Consider the following 12,888-nt stretch of genomic DNA (forward strand, 5'->3'; position numbering starts at 1 on the left):
AATTGGAGCTGGAGTAGCAATGGTGTTGATTCTCGATAAGGTGTCTACTACAATGTTTTCTTTTTTATGTATGTCTGTAGTGAATTCAGCAATGTAGTTCAACTGCCAGACTTGTCTTGAGAGGCTTAATCTAAATTCTGCTGTAAGACAAAGGTGACAGGTTTATGATCATTGAAGATAGTAAATGACCGTCCTTCCGAAATGTGTTTAAAATGCTTTATGGCTAGGTGGGTTTCAAGTAGTTCTTGATCATATGCGCTATAATTTCTCTGTTTTTGATGAGAAGGATCAGGAGAAGAAGCTTAGTGGTTGTTTTTTATTTGTTTAGTTGATGGATCATAGCAGAATCAGATGTATCTGTAGTTAGACTGATTTGCACAATCTAGTTGGGGTGAACTAACACTGCAAAGCTGCGCAGTGCACTTTTGATACCGGTGAAAGCCTTCTGTTCATGTTCAGTCTAAATTAAAGGTTTTTTGCTGTTTTTCTTTACTCCTTTAAGCAAGATTGTCAATGGTTGTTGTAGTTTGGCATGAAGGGATGGCAAAAATTCACTATTCCAAAAAATCTGCACAAGCTTTTGAATGATTTTGTTTTACAATATTGTTTAATTGTATCAACTTTCAGTGAAAAAAGTTTGATTCCTTCAGTTATTATTTCATAACCTAAAAATTCAACTTTGCTCAGACCAAATTTGCATTTTGCGATGTTTATGCATAGTCCATAGTTATTGAGTCTTTGGAAAATTAATTAAGGTGTTTTTTGTGTGTTTCAGTGTCTAGAGAGGCGATGAGAATGTTGTCGAGGTAGCAAAATATGAAGTCTAGGCAGCTAAGCACTGTGTTCGTAAACCTTTGAAAGGTTTGTGCAGTATTGCCTAGGCTAACTATTGTACGTAAGGAAATTCAAAAAGGTCCGAAAAGTGTTATTATGGTCTTAGGAATATCAGCTTCATGAACAGGAATCTGTTCGTAGGCTCTTATCAAATCTATGGTTGAAAAACATTGCTTTTCCATGCAGAATATGTGTGCAGTCCATTAGAAATGGTAGTGGGTAATGATCTGGTGCAGTATTTGCATTAAGGCCACGGTAATCACCATGTGGTCTCCAGTCACTGGATTGTTTCTAAACTGAAGTATAATGGACTTGACCAGCTTCTTTTGGATGGTCTGCAGAGACCTTCTTGCAGCATATAATTCAATTTCTTTTTCACAGCAATCAACTTTTCTTGAGAAAGTCTATTATATGGTTGTGATCTAATGCTGTACATTAATTTTTATCATTTTTTATGTTGGGTTTAAGTAAGTTAGGACATTTATTTAGATTGGCTCTATATTGATTTTGAACAGTATTAGCAAATGAATTTAAGAGTGATGCTGTTGTTACACAAAGTACCTTTAGTTGTTAATGAGGTGGTGTGACCGATTAATTTTCTATTTTTACTATCGACTGACAAATTAAAATATGAAAGAAGGTATAATTCCAACGCTAGGTTTATTGACATCCACAATGATAAAAAGCCATTTGAAAGATCTGCGTAGCACTAGATACAGTTCTAAATTTTTTTTACCATACATTTTGATTTTTGTACTGTTAGCTGCAAATAGCTCGAGCTTAGCCACAGCTCTTTTTGCTGATAGTGGTGGTGTAAAAATGGGTTGCTGATACATTGTCATGAATATATGGACTCAGCTGGACACCCCTGCCTTTCAGTCATCATCGATGGCCAGGGATTCAGTTTTCCTGTTTCAAAGCGGGGTATTTGCATGGTGGGGTGCACTTATAAGCTCTCTCGCAAAAGTGTTGATGAAAATAACAGTTATTTAGGTCACTGTTATTTTGTGAACACTTTCTTGAATTCAGTCTGTGTCTTTGTGGACTGGAATTTCTTCATCTATTCATTTCTGCTATCTGCAGTGTCAAGTTTGATATCTGTTTCTTTAGATCTTGGGCTATAATGTTGTCAGATGGTGGAAAAGCAATGCAAGCTACCTGGGGTGGATTGTGATTTAATTCCCATATTTTGTCAGCCATTGTAGAATTTTTGGTCAAATTATCACTGCTTACAAACAAAATGCTCCACATATTAAGTGATATTCATTGCATCCACAGTGTTTTCAAAATTTCAGCTGGCACTTGCTCAGCCACCAAGTTACATAATATGCAGAGAAGTTGGGATTGTTTCTTATCACCCAGTTGTAATTTGGTCAGTGGTTTCTGAGTTGTCTGCATTTCAGAATTGACAAGAATTTCAATAAGCCTCTATTTAATGGGCATATACTAGTATTTGCCACTCTCTGGTGGTTTGGTGAAAATATCAGCTATTTGTGACAATGGTCCTGCTTCATTAGAAGTGACTACGTAATCATAATTTGTTTGATGAGCCATAATTCCAGTATTGTGGAATTGGGCTTCAATCTCAAGAAACCATATTTTAGGGTTGGGCTTTCCAAAAAGGAGGAATTTTGATGCTCACCCTGGCGACAGTTGCAGTTGTTGCATTAGTTTTGATTTGTTTAACTTTCATCTCCATCAGCTATAATAAAATTAAGCTTAATGGATGTACAGTTAGTTATCTTTATTTAGTTTAGTTTATTTTTTATAGCTTAACATTTCCAGTTAAAGATCGCTTGGTAAAAACTAGTTTTTTTAGTTCATTAACTTTTAAAACATTTGATGCATTCGAAAAGTTATCAACAAATTTATTAGCCTAATTGTATGAACTACCACCAAAGATGTATTTCAATATAGAACAAAATTTTAATTTTTAAAGTTGACTTACGCATTTCAGAAGCATTTTAGTCTCACGTGTGCTCGGAATTTTATACTTTTCAGGTGAATAAAAAAAAATTGAACCACCAATTCCTAATGAAATCCAAGCGAACAGAGAAGCACGGCAAAATTGAAACTGTTACTAAGTCAACTGTTCAGCTCCAAAAAGAAACTACAGAACTTTACAATGGGAAAGTAGTTGAGGTAGTTGGTTACAACGTTGTTCATAACAATGTCTATCACTTCTCATCATCTTACAAAAATGTTGCATGTTGTTGTTCTTCCATTTTACGCTTCATAAATAGAATAGGATCAAATCTGGGTAAACCAGTGAAGTGCCTGGAATGTAGCAAAATGCTAAGCACTTCTCTGACTCCAATAAGATTAATATTTATTTACATTTTGCATATTGAATTTCACAAACAGAAAAATCAGTCACTGTTCTTTTGTTTTTACAGTAACTTAATGTTGCCACTCTGCAGAAGAAAAATAGCATGTGGAGAGTTTCACAGATGGTGTTTAAGTATCACAAATGATCTCGCTACATATTTTATTCTTTCTCTTGAAAGAACCTACATGGCTTTTCACTCTAAATGAAATCTAGAAACAATTATATTCTTCCCTCTTTCAAATCAGCATTCACACCAGCTTGAATAGCCTCTGTTCTTTGTCCCTTGATGAATCTTCCTGGACCCATCATCTCACTTCCCCTTCCCTTTCTGTTGTAAATTTACTATGGTTCTTTTCAAATGTGGACGCAACTGCACCTGCATTGCAATGACAAACTCTAACAGATTTCTTCTTTCTCCACCTTCAGCACAAATAAATGCTTGGCATTCTGCCTGTTAGAGAACTTGTCAGCTTCAGCATGAAGTGGACGAGCAATGTCTTCGACATTGAAGAACTGAAAAAGGCACTTGAAATTATGCCACAAAAAATGTTGTACTAAAAGATGCCAGATCTAGAGAATGACCGTGCAAAGCAGATAAAGATGCAGAAAGGGGAAAAAAATGGCAGTTTTGAGTATAAAAATTTGCTTACAACCAAAATTTATGGTGCAACAAATGAACATAAATGCCTTAAAAGGACGCCTTGCTGGTGCAGCAGATTTATGAAAAGGGAAATATATATATCCCTCTGTGTACTAGAACAGTTGGATAGTTACCAATGGACTGACAGGATAATAAAGACTTTTCTAAAATATGCGATAGACATTATTAATAAGCAAAAAAGTTTCTCTATCAAAAGTAATAAATATAGATGAGTCATCATTAGCTTTTGACGCCTGCAAACAGAGCTCTTGATGAAACTGGTGCAAAAACTATATTCATGCTTATGATGGGGTATGAAAAAAAACTATTTACATATGCGTTAGCTTGTGCCGCAAACAGTGACAAGCTGAAGCTAATGATCTTTTTCTAATGGAAAACTATTCCGAAGGGAGATTTTCCTAATGATGGATATGTGCAAACGAGAATGAATGGGTGTGTAAAACAGGCATGCATGAATTGCTGCTAAGTGTTTGGCAGTGTTATAAAGGATCTTTTTTCCAACCAAAGGGATTGTTGATAATAGATTCCATCTGTACTCATTTTCTTGATTTAGTGAAAACTAGGTGTTAAAAATTGTCTACAACCTTAGTAGTAATTCCTGGTGGGTTGACCAAAAATCTTACAACCATTATATTTTTCAGTTAATAAACCCTTAGAGTTGAAGTCCAAAAGCAGTAGGAGTGTTGGATAAGTGAAGGATTACACACTTATGCCAAAAGTGGCAAAATGCATTGAGCATCTTATGAAAAAGTTGCAAAATGGATAAAAAGGTGTGTGGAAATCGGTCAAAATTTCGTCAATAATATCAGCATTCAAAGAAGCTGAAAGTATATCCCCAGATAAAGAAAAGGTGAACCAAGAGGATGAATATGATTATCTGGTAGTTTGACAATTTAGATCAGGGTTTGCTAAAACTTTTTAATTCAGATAGTAAAGAATCAGAGTTTGATGAGTTCATATGTTTGCTGTAATTCTTTTCTTTAGTAAAAGTAAAATTTAACATTTTCTTCTGCCATTTAATTTAATATCTTCTTGTAATATTTTTATAACATAGTACAAGTATTACATATATTGACTTCTTTAAAGGCTACATCAGTGTATATAAAATGTAATTATAAGTATATTCATGAATGTACACTGCGCAAAAAAAAAGGGAGGACAGTTCTATATCTCCCATTCTACTGGGCCGATTGACAAAATTCTATTTGTGTTTTTCATGTCTTGAAAGCGTGACTAAGGATATGTATCAGATTTATATATATAGCATTGTTCTAATATGGGTATTTTGACACAAAATCGATCTTTTTCTGAAGTAACATACAATTTTTTTTCCATATTTCGATTCTACAACTCGAATAACTCCAAACTACCAAGTTTTGTAAAAATCGTACGAGTAGTTTTTAAAAAATTAGTTCTCAAAATTTTAGCTCCTCAACTTTGAGTTTGATATATATTTATTAATCTCTCTTTTTTTATTAAACTTATTTGATTCTTCCTTTCACATTTTGAAATTTAGGTTCATTCCAAATAAAATTCAACCATTTTTCATGATTTATTTTTAAAACTTGTATTTTTAAATAATTTTTATAAATTTTTCAAAAATATTTTTGAATTATAATCTATGAAATGTTTACCATCATCTTAAAGTAGAGATATTTCTAAGCATACCTGCAAAAATTTGCAGTTTTTTCTTCAAAATTTCCGAAGATATTCATGAATTTATATATTGGTGCGTTTTAAAATTTGGCATATTTCTTGAAAGCGATAAAACATCATAATGTGGTTTAAACACTTTGCTAAAATTATTTGGAAGTAGAAACGCGGTGACCTTATTTTCTGTCATGCACAATGTAAAAAGGTAGGAATGAGATACCTTTTTTCTGGCTCCAGCATAATGGAAGGGAAAGAAAAATTGGCTGCCGCATATTAAGAGATTTGCCAAGTGAATTATTCTTGGTGCAAACTGAAAAAATTGTGCCTGAAAAATTTTTGAATTTCACTGTAAATTTCGCATCAAATTTTACAAAATTTAATATCTTGGCATCATTTAAGTCGTAGAATCGAAATATGGGAAAAAAATTGGTATGTTATTTCAGAAAAAGTCCGATTTTGTCAAAATATCTATGTTAAAACAATGCTATATATAAATCTAACATATATTTTAAGTCGCGCTTTCGAGACATGAAAAACGAAATTTGAATTTTGTGGAGATATAGAACTGTCCCTCCCCCTCCTCCCCGCAGTGTACGTTATGTAGTTCATACATAGTAAGTATGTTCCTGAACGTAAATAAATTTTCACTGTCTTATGTGTACTTTATTTTTGAGTAACGGTTTTGTTTTATGCATTTTTTCATAACATAGGTCAAGATTTTGCAATTATGATGCTCATAAAAATGTAACTAGTGATTTTACTTAGGGCGGCATTTCTGTGAGATTTTAGTCCCCCCCTTCCCCCCCCCGATTTTCCTGAGGTGTAGTTTTTACTCTGATGCTGCGTTTCATCTGGAAATTAGGGTGTCTTATTGTGATATCTGAAATACTCTTGCATTTGCTGCTGATGCATGAGGGATGCATTTCCTAATTTACTGATTAAAAACTGATATTGTTAAATTAGGAAAAATTGTTCTGATTATTAGGATATGATGGACTTAGAAAACAGTTTTTTCGCTTACGAATTTAGCATGCTTTCAGGGGAAATTCACTGCTCAATGTACTCTCTTTTATTTCAGTCTAACATTACTGTTTCAAGTGGTCCCTTCAGATGGGTTTACAAATTGTGACTTTTTAAGAATTGCTATCTGAGTTAATTTTTAAACTTCTGCCATACTTCCTAATCAGAAAGCTGTTCTGATAATTTATGACTATAATCAAATACATTAATTGTTTTTATTTTAAAAATAGACATTTTGAATGCAAAATTTTTAAGATGAAAGTTACTGTCGTGTAACTGCATGATGAATATTCTATATATAATTCTGCAATATCTATAAAAAATCCCCCCCCCCCGTTTTTTATATATCAAAACCTTATTTAAAAAAGGTAAGTAAAGTGCAGCTTTAATTGTTTGAAACAGGGAATAGCTTTTTTAAGATTGGAAAATGTATATATGTTGTAGCAGGAAAGATATCACAGTTTAACCTTCCGAGCATCTAGGCTTTAGCCCCGAAATTTCAAAGTATCATAAATATATGTTATTTTCTTCATTATAATTAAAAAGTGACTTTCTGTATCTTGATTCTTTTTCTTCCATATACGTTCAGCCCAAAATCAGCTGGCAGAAATTTTCTCCTGTAATGAATATGAAAGTCACCTTTCTGTATGGATTTTTATGTCCATAACTCTGAGAAGGTTAAAATGGTGACAGAATGGGACAAAAGTAGCAATTTTTGTTATACAATATGTGAATCCATATGGCTTTCTGCTAGAGGGCATTATAACTACTGAGGGTAAAGGGTTCCTTTTTACATTGTGATGCATGTATTGTAGTTGGTGATGTTCACCTGAACAGTTCAGGTAAATACCAAAATTTGTTTTCTAGTAAATATCAGTAACTAGAACTATTCTTTGTTTTCCTTGTTCTTTGTACGTACTTTGCTTATTCTTTTGCATTTCATATTGAACCATGCATTATGTTGCAAAGATTGTTGCTTTTGCCAGATTCTATTTTCCCGTAAGTTTGAGACTATCTTTCCTGTTATCTAGGTGTGTAAAAAATATCACAATGTATTATGAGGATGCTATATAGTTTTGCAGAATGAAACAGTAGAAAATTGTGTTGAATAAAGTCTGTTTAATATGCCAATCTAATGATGCTAAATTTTTTTGCTGAATTTTTATATTACGAAGTGAGTGCTTATTTTCTTCTTGTGGAATGAATTACTATGTACTTTTTGTAAATTTATACATATATCTATATTTATCTCTGTCTTTATATATACCGTATTTGACGGCATATAAGACGCACTTTTATTTCCTAAATTTGGTCTCAAAAAAGTTACCTGCGTCTTATACGTGAAGGTAATTGCATTCAATAACTGTTTATTTGGCTTTTATGAAATGTGAGAACTAAAAGAAACCACGCTATTGAAACTTTTTTTCCTTGTGTTTGGCCGTCTTAATAAAGGTGCGTCTTATATGTAGTCAAATATGGTATGTATGTACAAGTGTGGGAAACAGCCAAGATATAACCATATGTTCTGGTGTTTAGAAACCAAAGTAAGTTTGAATTAGTCACTGATGTCTTGTCTGAAAATAACTTATTATTTTACTAGGTGTTACTGTTTTTCCTATGTTGCTTTTTTACATTTTTAACGTGTTTTTCAGACACCCATTGCCTTTGTACAAACAGAAATGGATTACATAAATAAAGCTTAATTTTTATCGCTTTTTTAATTAATGTAGTATATTCAAGTGTGTATTTGGCATAAAATGTGATAAGCATTAAGTATTTTGTAGGTTTAACAAAAGAGTGCCAATTTATCTTCCCCCCCCTCTTTTCAGTGCATTAGGAAATGAATTAGCAAAGATAAGTAGCCTGACTTTGGTAACAGAAGGCTTTTTTGGTGCTGGAGATTTTGTTGGAAAGAATTTTTGTGAAGAACGTGACATCGTGGCGAAAGGCAAACCTCCAAGAATATATCATGTAATTCCACATCGAGATAGACAAGTAAATGTGTTTTTTATTTTTAGAATGTTATCTATGTCATTATAATATTCTGTGTTCTTTATTGGGAAGCAAACTTGGAGAAGACATTTTCAATCATCATGCAGTATTCCTGTTTAAGACCTTTCTGTGATTTTTCTTATGCTTTCATTTTTCTTGAATTTTCTGTATAGTAAACATTGTCACTAGCGAGAGTTTGCATTTAAATTATTCTATTTGCTTGATTTAAAAATTTTTACCATAATCTATAATAAATTTACTTAGTCAGCCCAGCTGTTTGACTTTGATAGAAATAGCTGTTTATAGAAAGAGCTTTATGCTATGATTAACTTTCTAGAATTCCAAAATTTTTCTAGGGTGAATGATGTCTAGGGTCAATGTATGTATTCATATTGTATTGCTCATTTTTATGCATGTATTATTCAGTTTTATCAGCTAAGTTAACTGATGTGGCCATCTTATTGTTCAATGTGAAATGCTGAAAACAGCATGAAATCATTCAGAAGTTTTCCTGCCACGAGTAGATACTATCCCATTTTACCTTCGATATCAGAAGAATTATGATGGAAAATGAGTATACAATCAATTATCCAATGAAAGACATCTCGTCACAACACAAACAGTTTAATATTACAATTCTATTTACAAGTGTAATTAAGTGTTAGTTTTAGCTTCGACACCTCAAAGCAATACTCAGAACATAAATGGCATAAAATATTACTCATCAGTTTTTAAATACTCATGAAAAACATCTCAAAAAGTCATTATTCTCATTACTTAAAACGAAAGTAAACAATAGAACTAACTCGAAAACGTAGATGTAAAAACTCAACTGTTGCCAATCGCGATTTACTAAATTACATCAAAATAAAGATAATAAATAATCAGGTAGAGGTTCAACTTCACATCCTCCCACCTAAGTTAATATTTTTACCTCAAAATTTTAACTTACAAAAGAAAATTGTGAATAGTTTATAAGTTACAAAAAGAAAATTATAAGTAGTTCACAAGTCCAGTCTCTTAGGTACTTTGATTGTACGACCTGCTCTAGTCTTTTGAATCTGAGGTTCAAGTCCACACACGTTATCAAAGGAAGAATTGGCACAGGTTTCACCTCTCACCTTCGCGGTTGAAAATTTCTCAATAATGGGATCATCGTTGGAAACTTCAAGTGGATACAATCTTTGAATTGGTCTTAGCAAGTGTCCATTAGCTGTTTTAAGCTTGACAAGTCTTGTAATTCCATCTTTTCCTGGAAGAATCTGAATTATTTTACCTAATGGCCAATTGATTCGCTTGGTGTTATCACTTCCTATCAATACAATATCACCAATATTCACTTTCACAGATTTTTTGTTTCCTGCTTTTTGAATAAGTGCTCCTAAATATTCAGACCTAAACCTGTTTCTCAAATCCTTTTGCAAGTTTTCTCTATATTTGACTCGCTTTTTAAGACTTTTATGCCCAATGTCATCAAGATCTGAAACACCACTTATTTGATTATCTTGCAGAAATAGAGATGGACTTAAAGGCATTAAAGTAGCATCACTTTCAGTTACATATGTCAATGGACGGGAATTAATTACTGCTTCACAGTCACAGAGAGTCGTGTTCATTTCTTCAGAAGTTAGCGAAGCTCTTCCTAATACTCGTCTCAGCAATTTCTTAAGAATTCCTATCAATCTCTCCCACCAGTCTCCACACCAGGAGGCAGTTGGTGGGTTGAACTTCCGCTGAATTGGTGGTATAGATGTGTCTTCAGTGATTTGCTTCCAGTTTAAGTCTTGAAGTACATTTGAAGCACCAACAAAATTGGTTCCGTTGTCACAGTATATGATTCTGCTCCGTCCTCTACGAGCTATAAATCTTCTAAGAGCTAGTAGAAAACTCTCAGTAGACATCGATTCAACCAACCCTAAATGGACTGCCCTATAAATGGCGCAGGTGAATAAACAAATCCAAGATTTCTTGTTGCCTTTCTGGATTACTGGTCCCGCAAGATCAACTCCACAGATTTCAAATACAGCTGCTTCTCGTAATCTATCTTCTGGAGGAGCCCCATTACAAGTTTCTAGGTTCTTTGCAGAAAATCTTCTACACACGGTGCATTGATTGATGATAGATCTCGCAGTTTTACGAGCATTCAGAATCCAAAATCTCTCTCGTAGAATATTTATTAAAATTTGAGTACCAGCATATGCATTTTTCTCATGATAGTATCGCACTAGTCTCTTGACAACCTCATGATTGGATGGAAGAATAGCTGGTGTTTTAAAGTCTTCTGTATCCTCACGAAGGGTAAGTTTAGTTTTTAGTCTGAGGATTCCACTTTGATCCTTGAATACTCCTAAAGTTCTTAATTTCTCATCCTTTTCATTCACAAAACAATCTTCTTGAACCATTTTGATCAATAACTTCTCAGCCTCAAAAATTTCATCAGAATCAAGGTTTCCATGCTTTCTCACTGTTTTTTCAGTTCGACAATTGGAATTGAATCTTAGGATCCAGGCAATTAGATTAACTATCCTTTTGGGAAAAATATCTGTAATACCAGTCTCTCTTGGTAACCAAGCATGCAGAAACTAAACATTTAGTTACAGAAGAAACTATGCTCTTTTTCTTTTCTCTAACAATCTCAGTCTCATCTAAATTTAAGTCACCTTTAGGCTAGTCTTCTTCAGGCAAGTAAAGCCAACTTGGATCTAACCACCACTGAGATTTCAATAAGGAGATAGCTGAGCAACGTCTACTCGGAAGATCAGCTTGATTCATACAACCAGGAATATGTCTCCAAGAATCTTTATTTGTTAGTCTTCTTATTTCCTTCACCCTATTGTGGACAAATACACTCCAGGCTTCTTCTCTCGTTATCCATGCTAAAACAGTAGAAGAATCAGTCCAGAAGTAAACTTCTTCACTTTGTATCTCAGGCAAAACTGAGGACGAAAGGCGAGATGCTATAGTAGCTGCAAGTAATTCCAATCTCGCGATAGTAGTTTCTTCTTTTCCAGTTGGTGTAACTCTACTCCTGGCTTGTATCAGTTGTACTTTAGTAGAATCAAAAGTTTTTATACGAATGAAAGCAGCCACGGCATAAGCATGCTTACTGGCATCACAGAAAATATGTACTGAAGTATTTTCACTCGTACTCCTTGAACCAAAATATCTTGGAAAATGGATCTTTTCCAGATAGTCAATATCTTTCAACCATTTTAAAAATGTAGTTCTCGTACAGGTATCAACTTCTTCATCCCGTGTTATCTATCTTCTGCTTCCAAGTTTCTTGAAGTAATAACTTTCAGCATTAATATCATTGAACTCCCACCCTCTAAGCTCAAATTTTCTCTCAACCATTACCTCAGTTGATACACTAATAAAATGATTGAGTTCTTCTTCATTTTTAACACAACTGACACAATTTTCAACATAAAAACTATGCATAAGTTTTTGAATGACACCTTTCGTATATAAGGATTCACCGGTTTCTATTTTCTCGAAAACAGTTTGTAGGTGAAGCTGAATTGTAGAGTTTAGAAGAAAAGGGCTACTTGCTACACCAAAAACTACACGGCAGTGCCTGTACACTTTCAGTTGAGCATCACTATCAAGCCATAAGAACAGCAAAAAGTCTCTATCAGTAGGTGAAACACTTATTTGAAGAAAGGCTCTTCGTATATCAGCAATAACACCAATCTTTTCTTTTTGAAAGCATGTTAAAATACTCGGAAGCTGTTCTATTAGATTTGGGCCTTTTTCTAAGCAGTCATTAAGACTAGGAAATCCTTTTACTTTGGCCGAAGCATCAAATACCGGTCGAAGTTTTGTAGTGCTATTCTTTCTGATAACTTCTCGATGAGGAAGGTAAAGAACTTGCCCTTGATAATTTTTATCAGCCTCTTCAATTACTTCCTCTTCTAGCCATTCCTTGAAAACATCTCCATAAGCTTCATAATTGGACTCGATTTTAAGACGTTTTAACAGTTTTGTTCAGTCTTCTCTCGGCTAAGTCAAAATAGTCTGTTAGTGGTGGATGATATTCCAACCAGGGCAAATTAACCTTGAAACGATCATCGACTATACAAACTGTATTTAGAAAATGTAACCGAACAGCTTCTTGTAGTTCAGTCTGGTTTTTCTTGACTGATGGGTCAGTGATCCCAAGTGTGTCCAAAGTCCATAGATCTGTTATGGTCTCCACAGTAGATAACAAGGATGTAACTAAGAACGATGATGAAAACTCACTTTTCGAAGTATTCGGCATTCGTCCCATAACTGACCATCCAAATTTGGTCTCAATAGCTACGAGACCACAAGGCAACTCACGACGATCACCTGTCATGAGTTTTCCAGCTACATCAGCCCCAATAAGAATCTCAATAGGATTTTGACAATCATCCAC

At 33.9% G+C, this 12,888-nt stretch overlaps 1 protein-coding gene across 4 annotated transcripts in view; it reads left to right on the forward strand.

Annotated features, from left to right (window-relative positions):
- Positions 1-12,888, forward strand: part of LOC118185112 (uncharacterized) — a 254,232-nt gene that overhangs the window by 206,266 nt on the left and 35,078 nt on the right. For all 4 annotated transcript variants that reach the window (XM_085809298.1, XM_085809300.1, XM_085809301.1 and 1 more), the window contains one exon: positions 8,327-8,492. In XM_085809298.1, the coding sequence (XP_085665424.1) occupies positions 8,327-8,492 (166 nt within the window). The remainder of the gene's footprint in view (positions 1-8,326; positions 8,493-12,888) is intronic.

Source organism: Stegodyphus dumicola, chromosome X2 (genome assembly GCF_044657685.1).
Source record: "Stegodyphus dumicola isolate Sdum_Otavi_A_Nest chromosome X2, ASM4465768v1".
NCBI lineage: Eukaryota > Metazoa > Arthropoda > Arachnida > Araneae > Eresidae > Stegodyphus > Stegodyphus dumicola.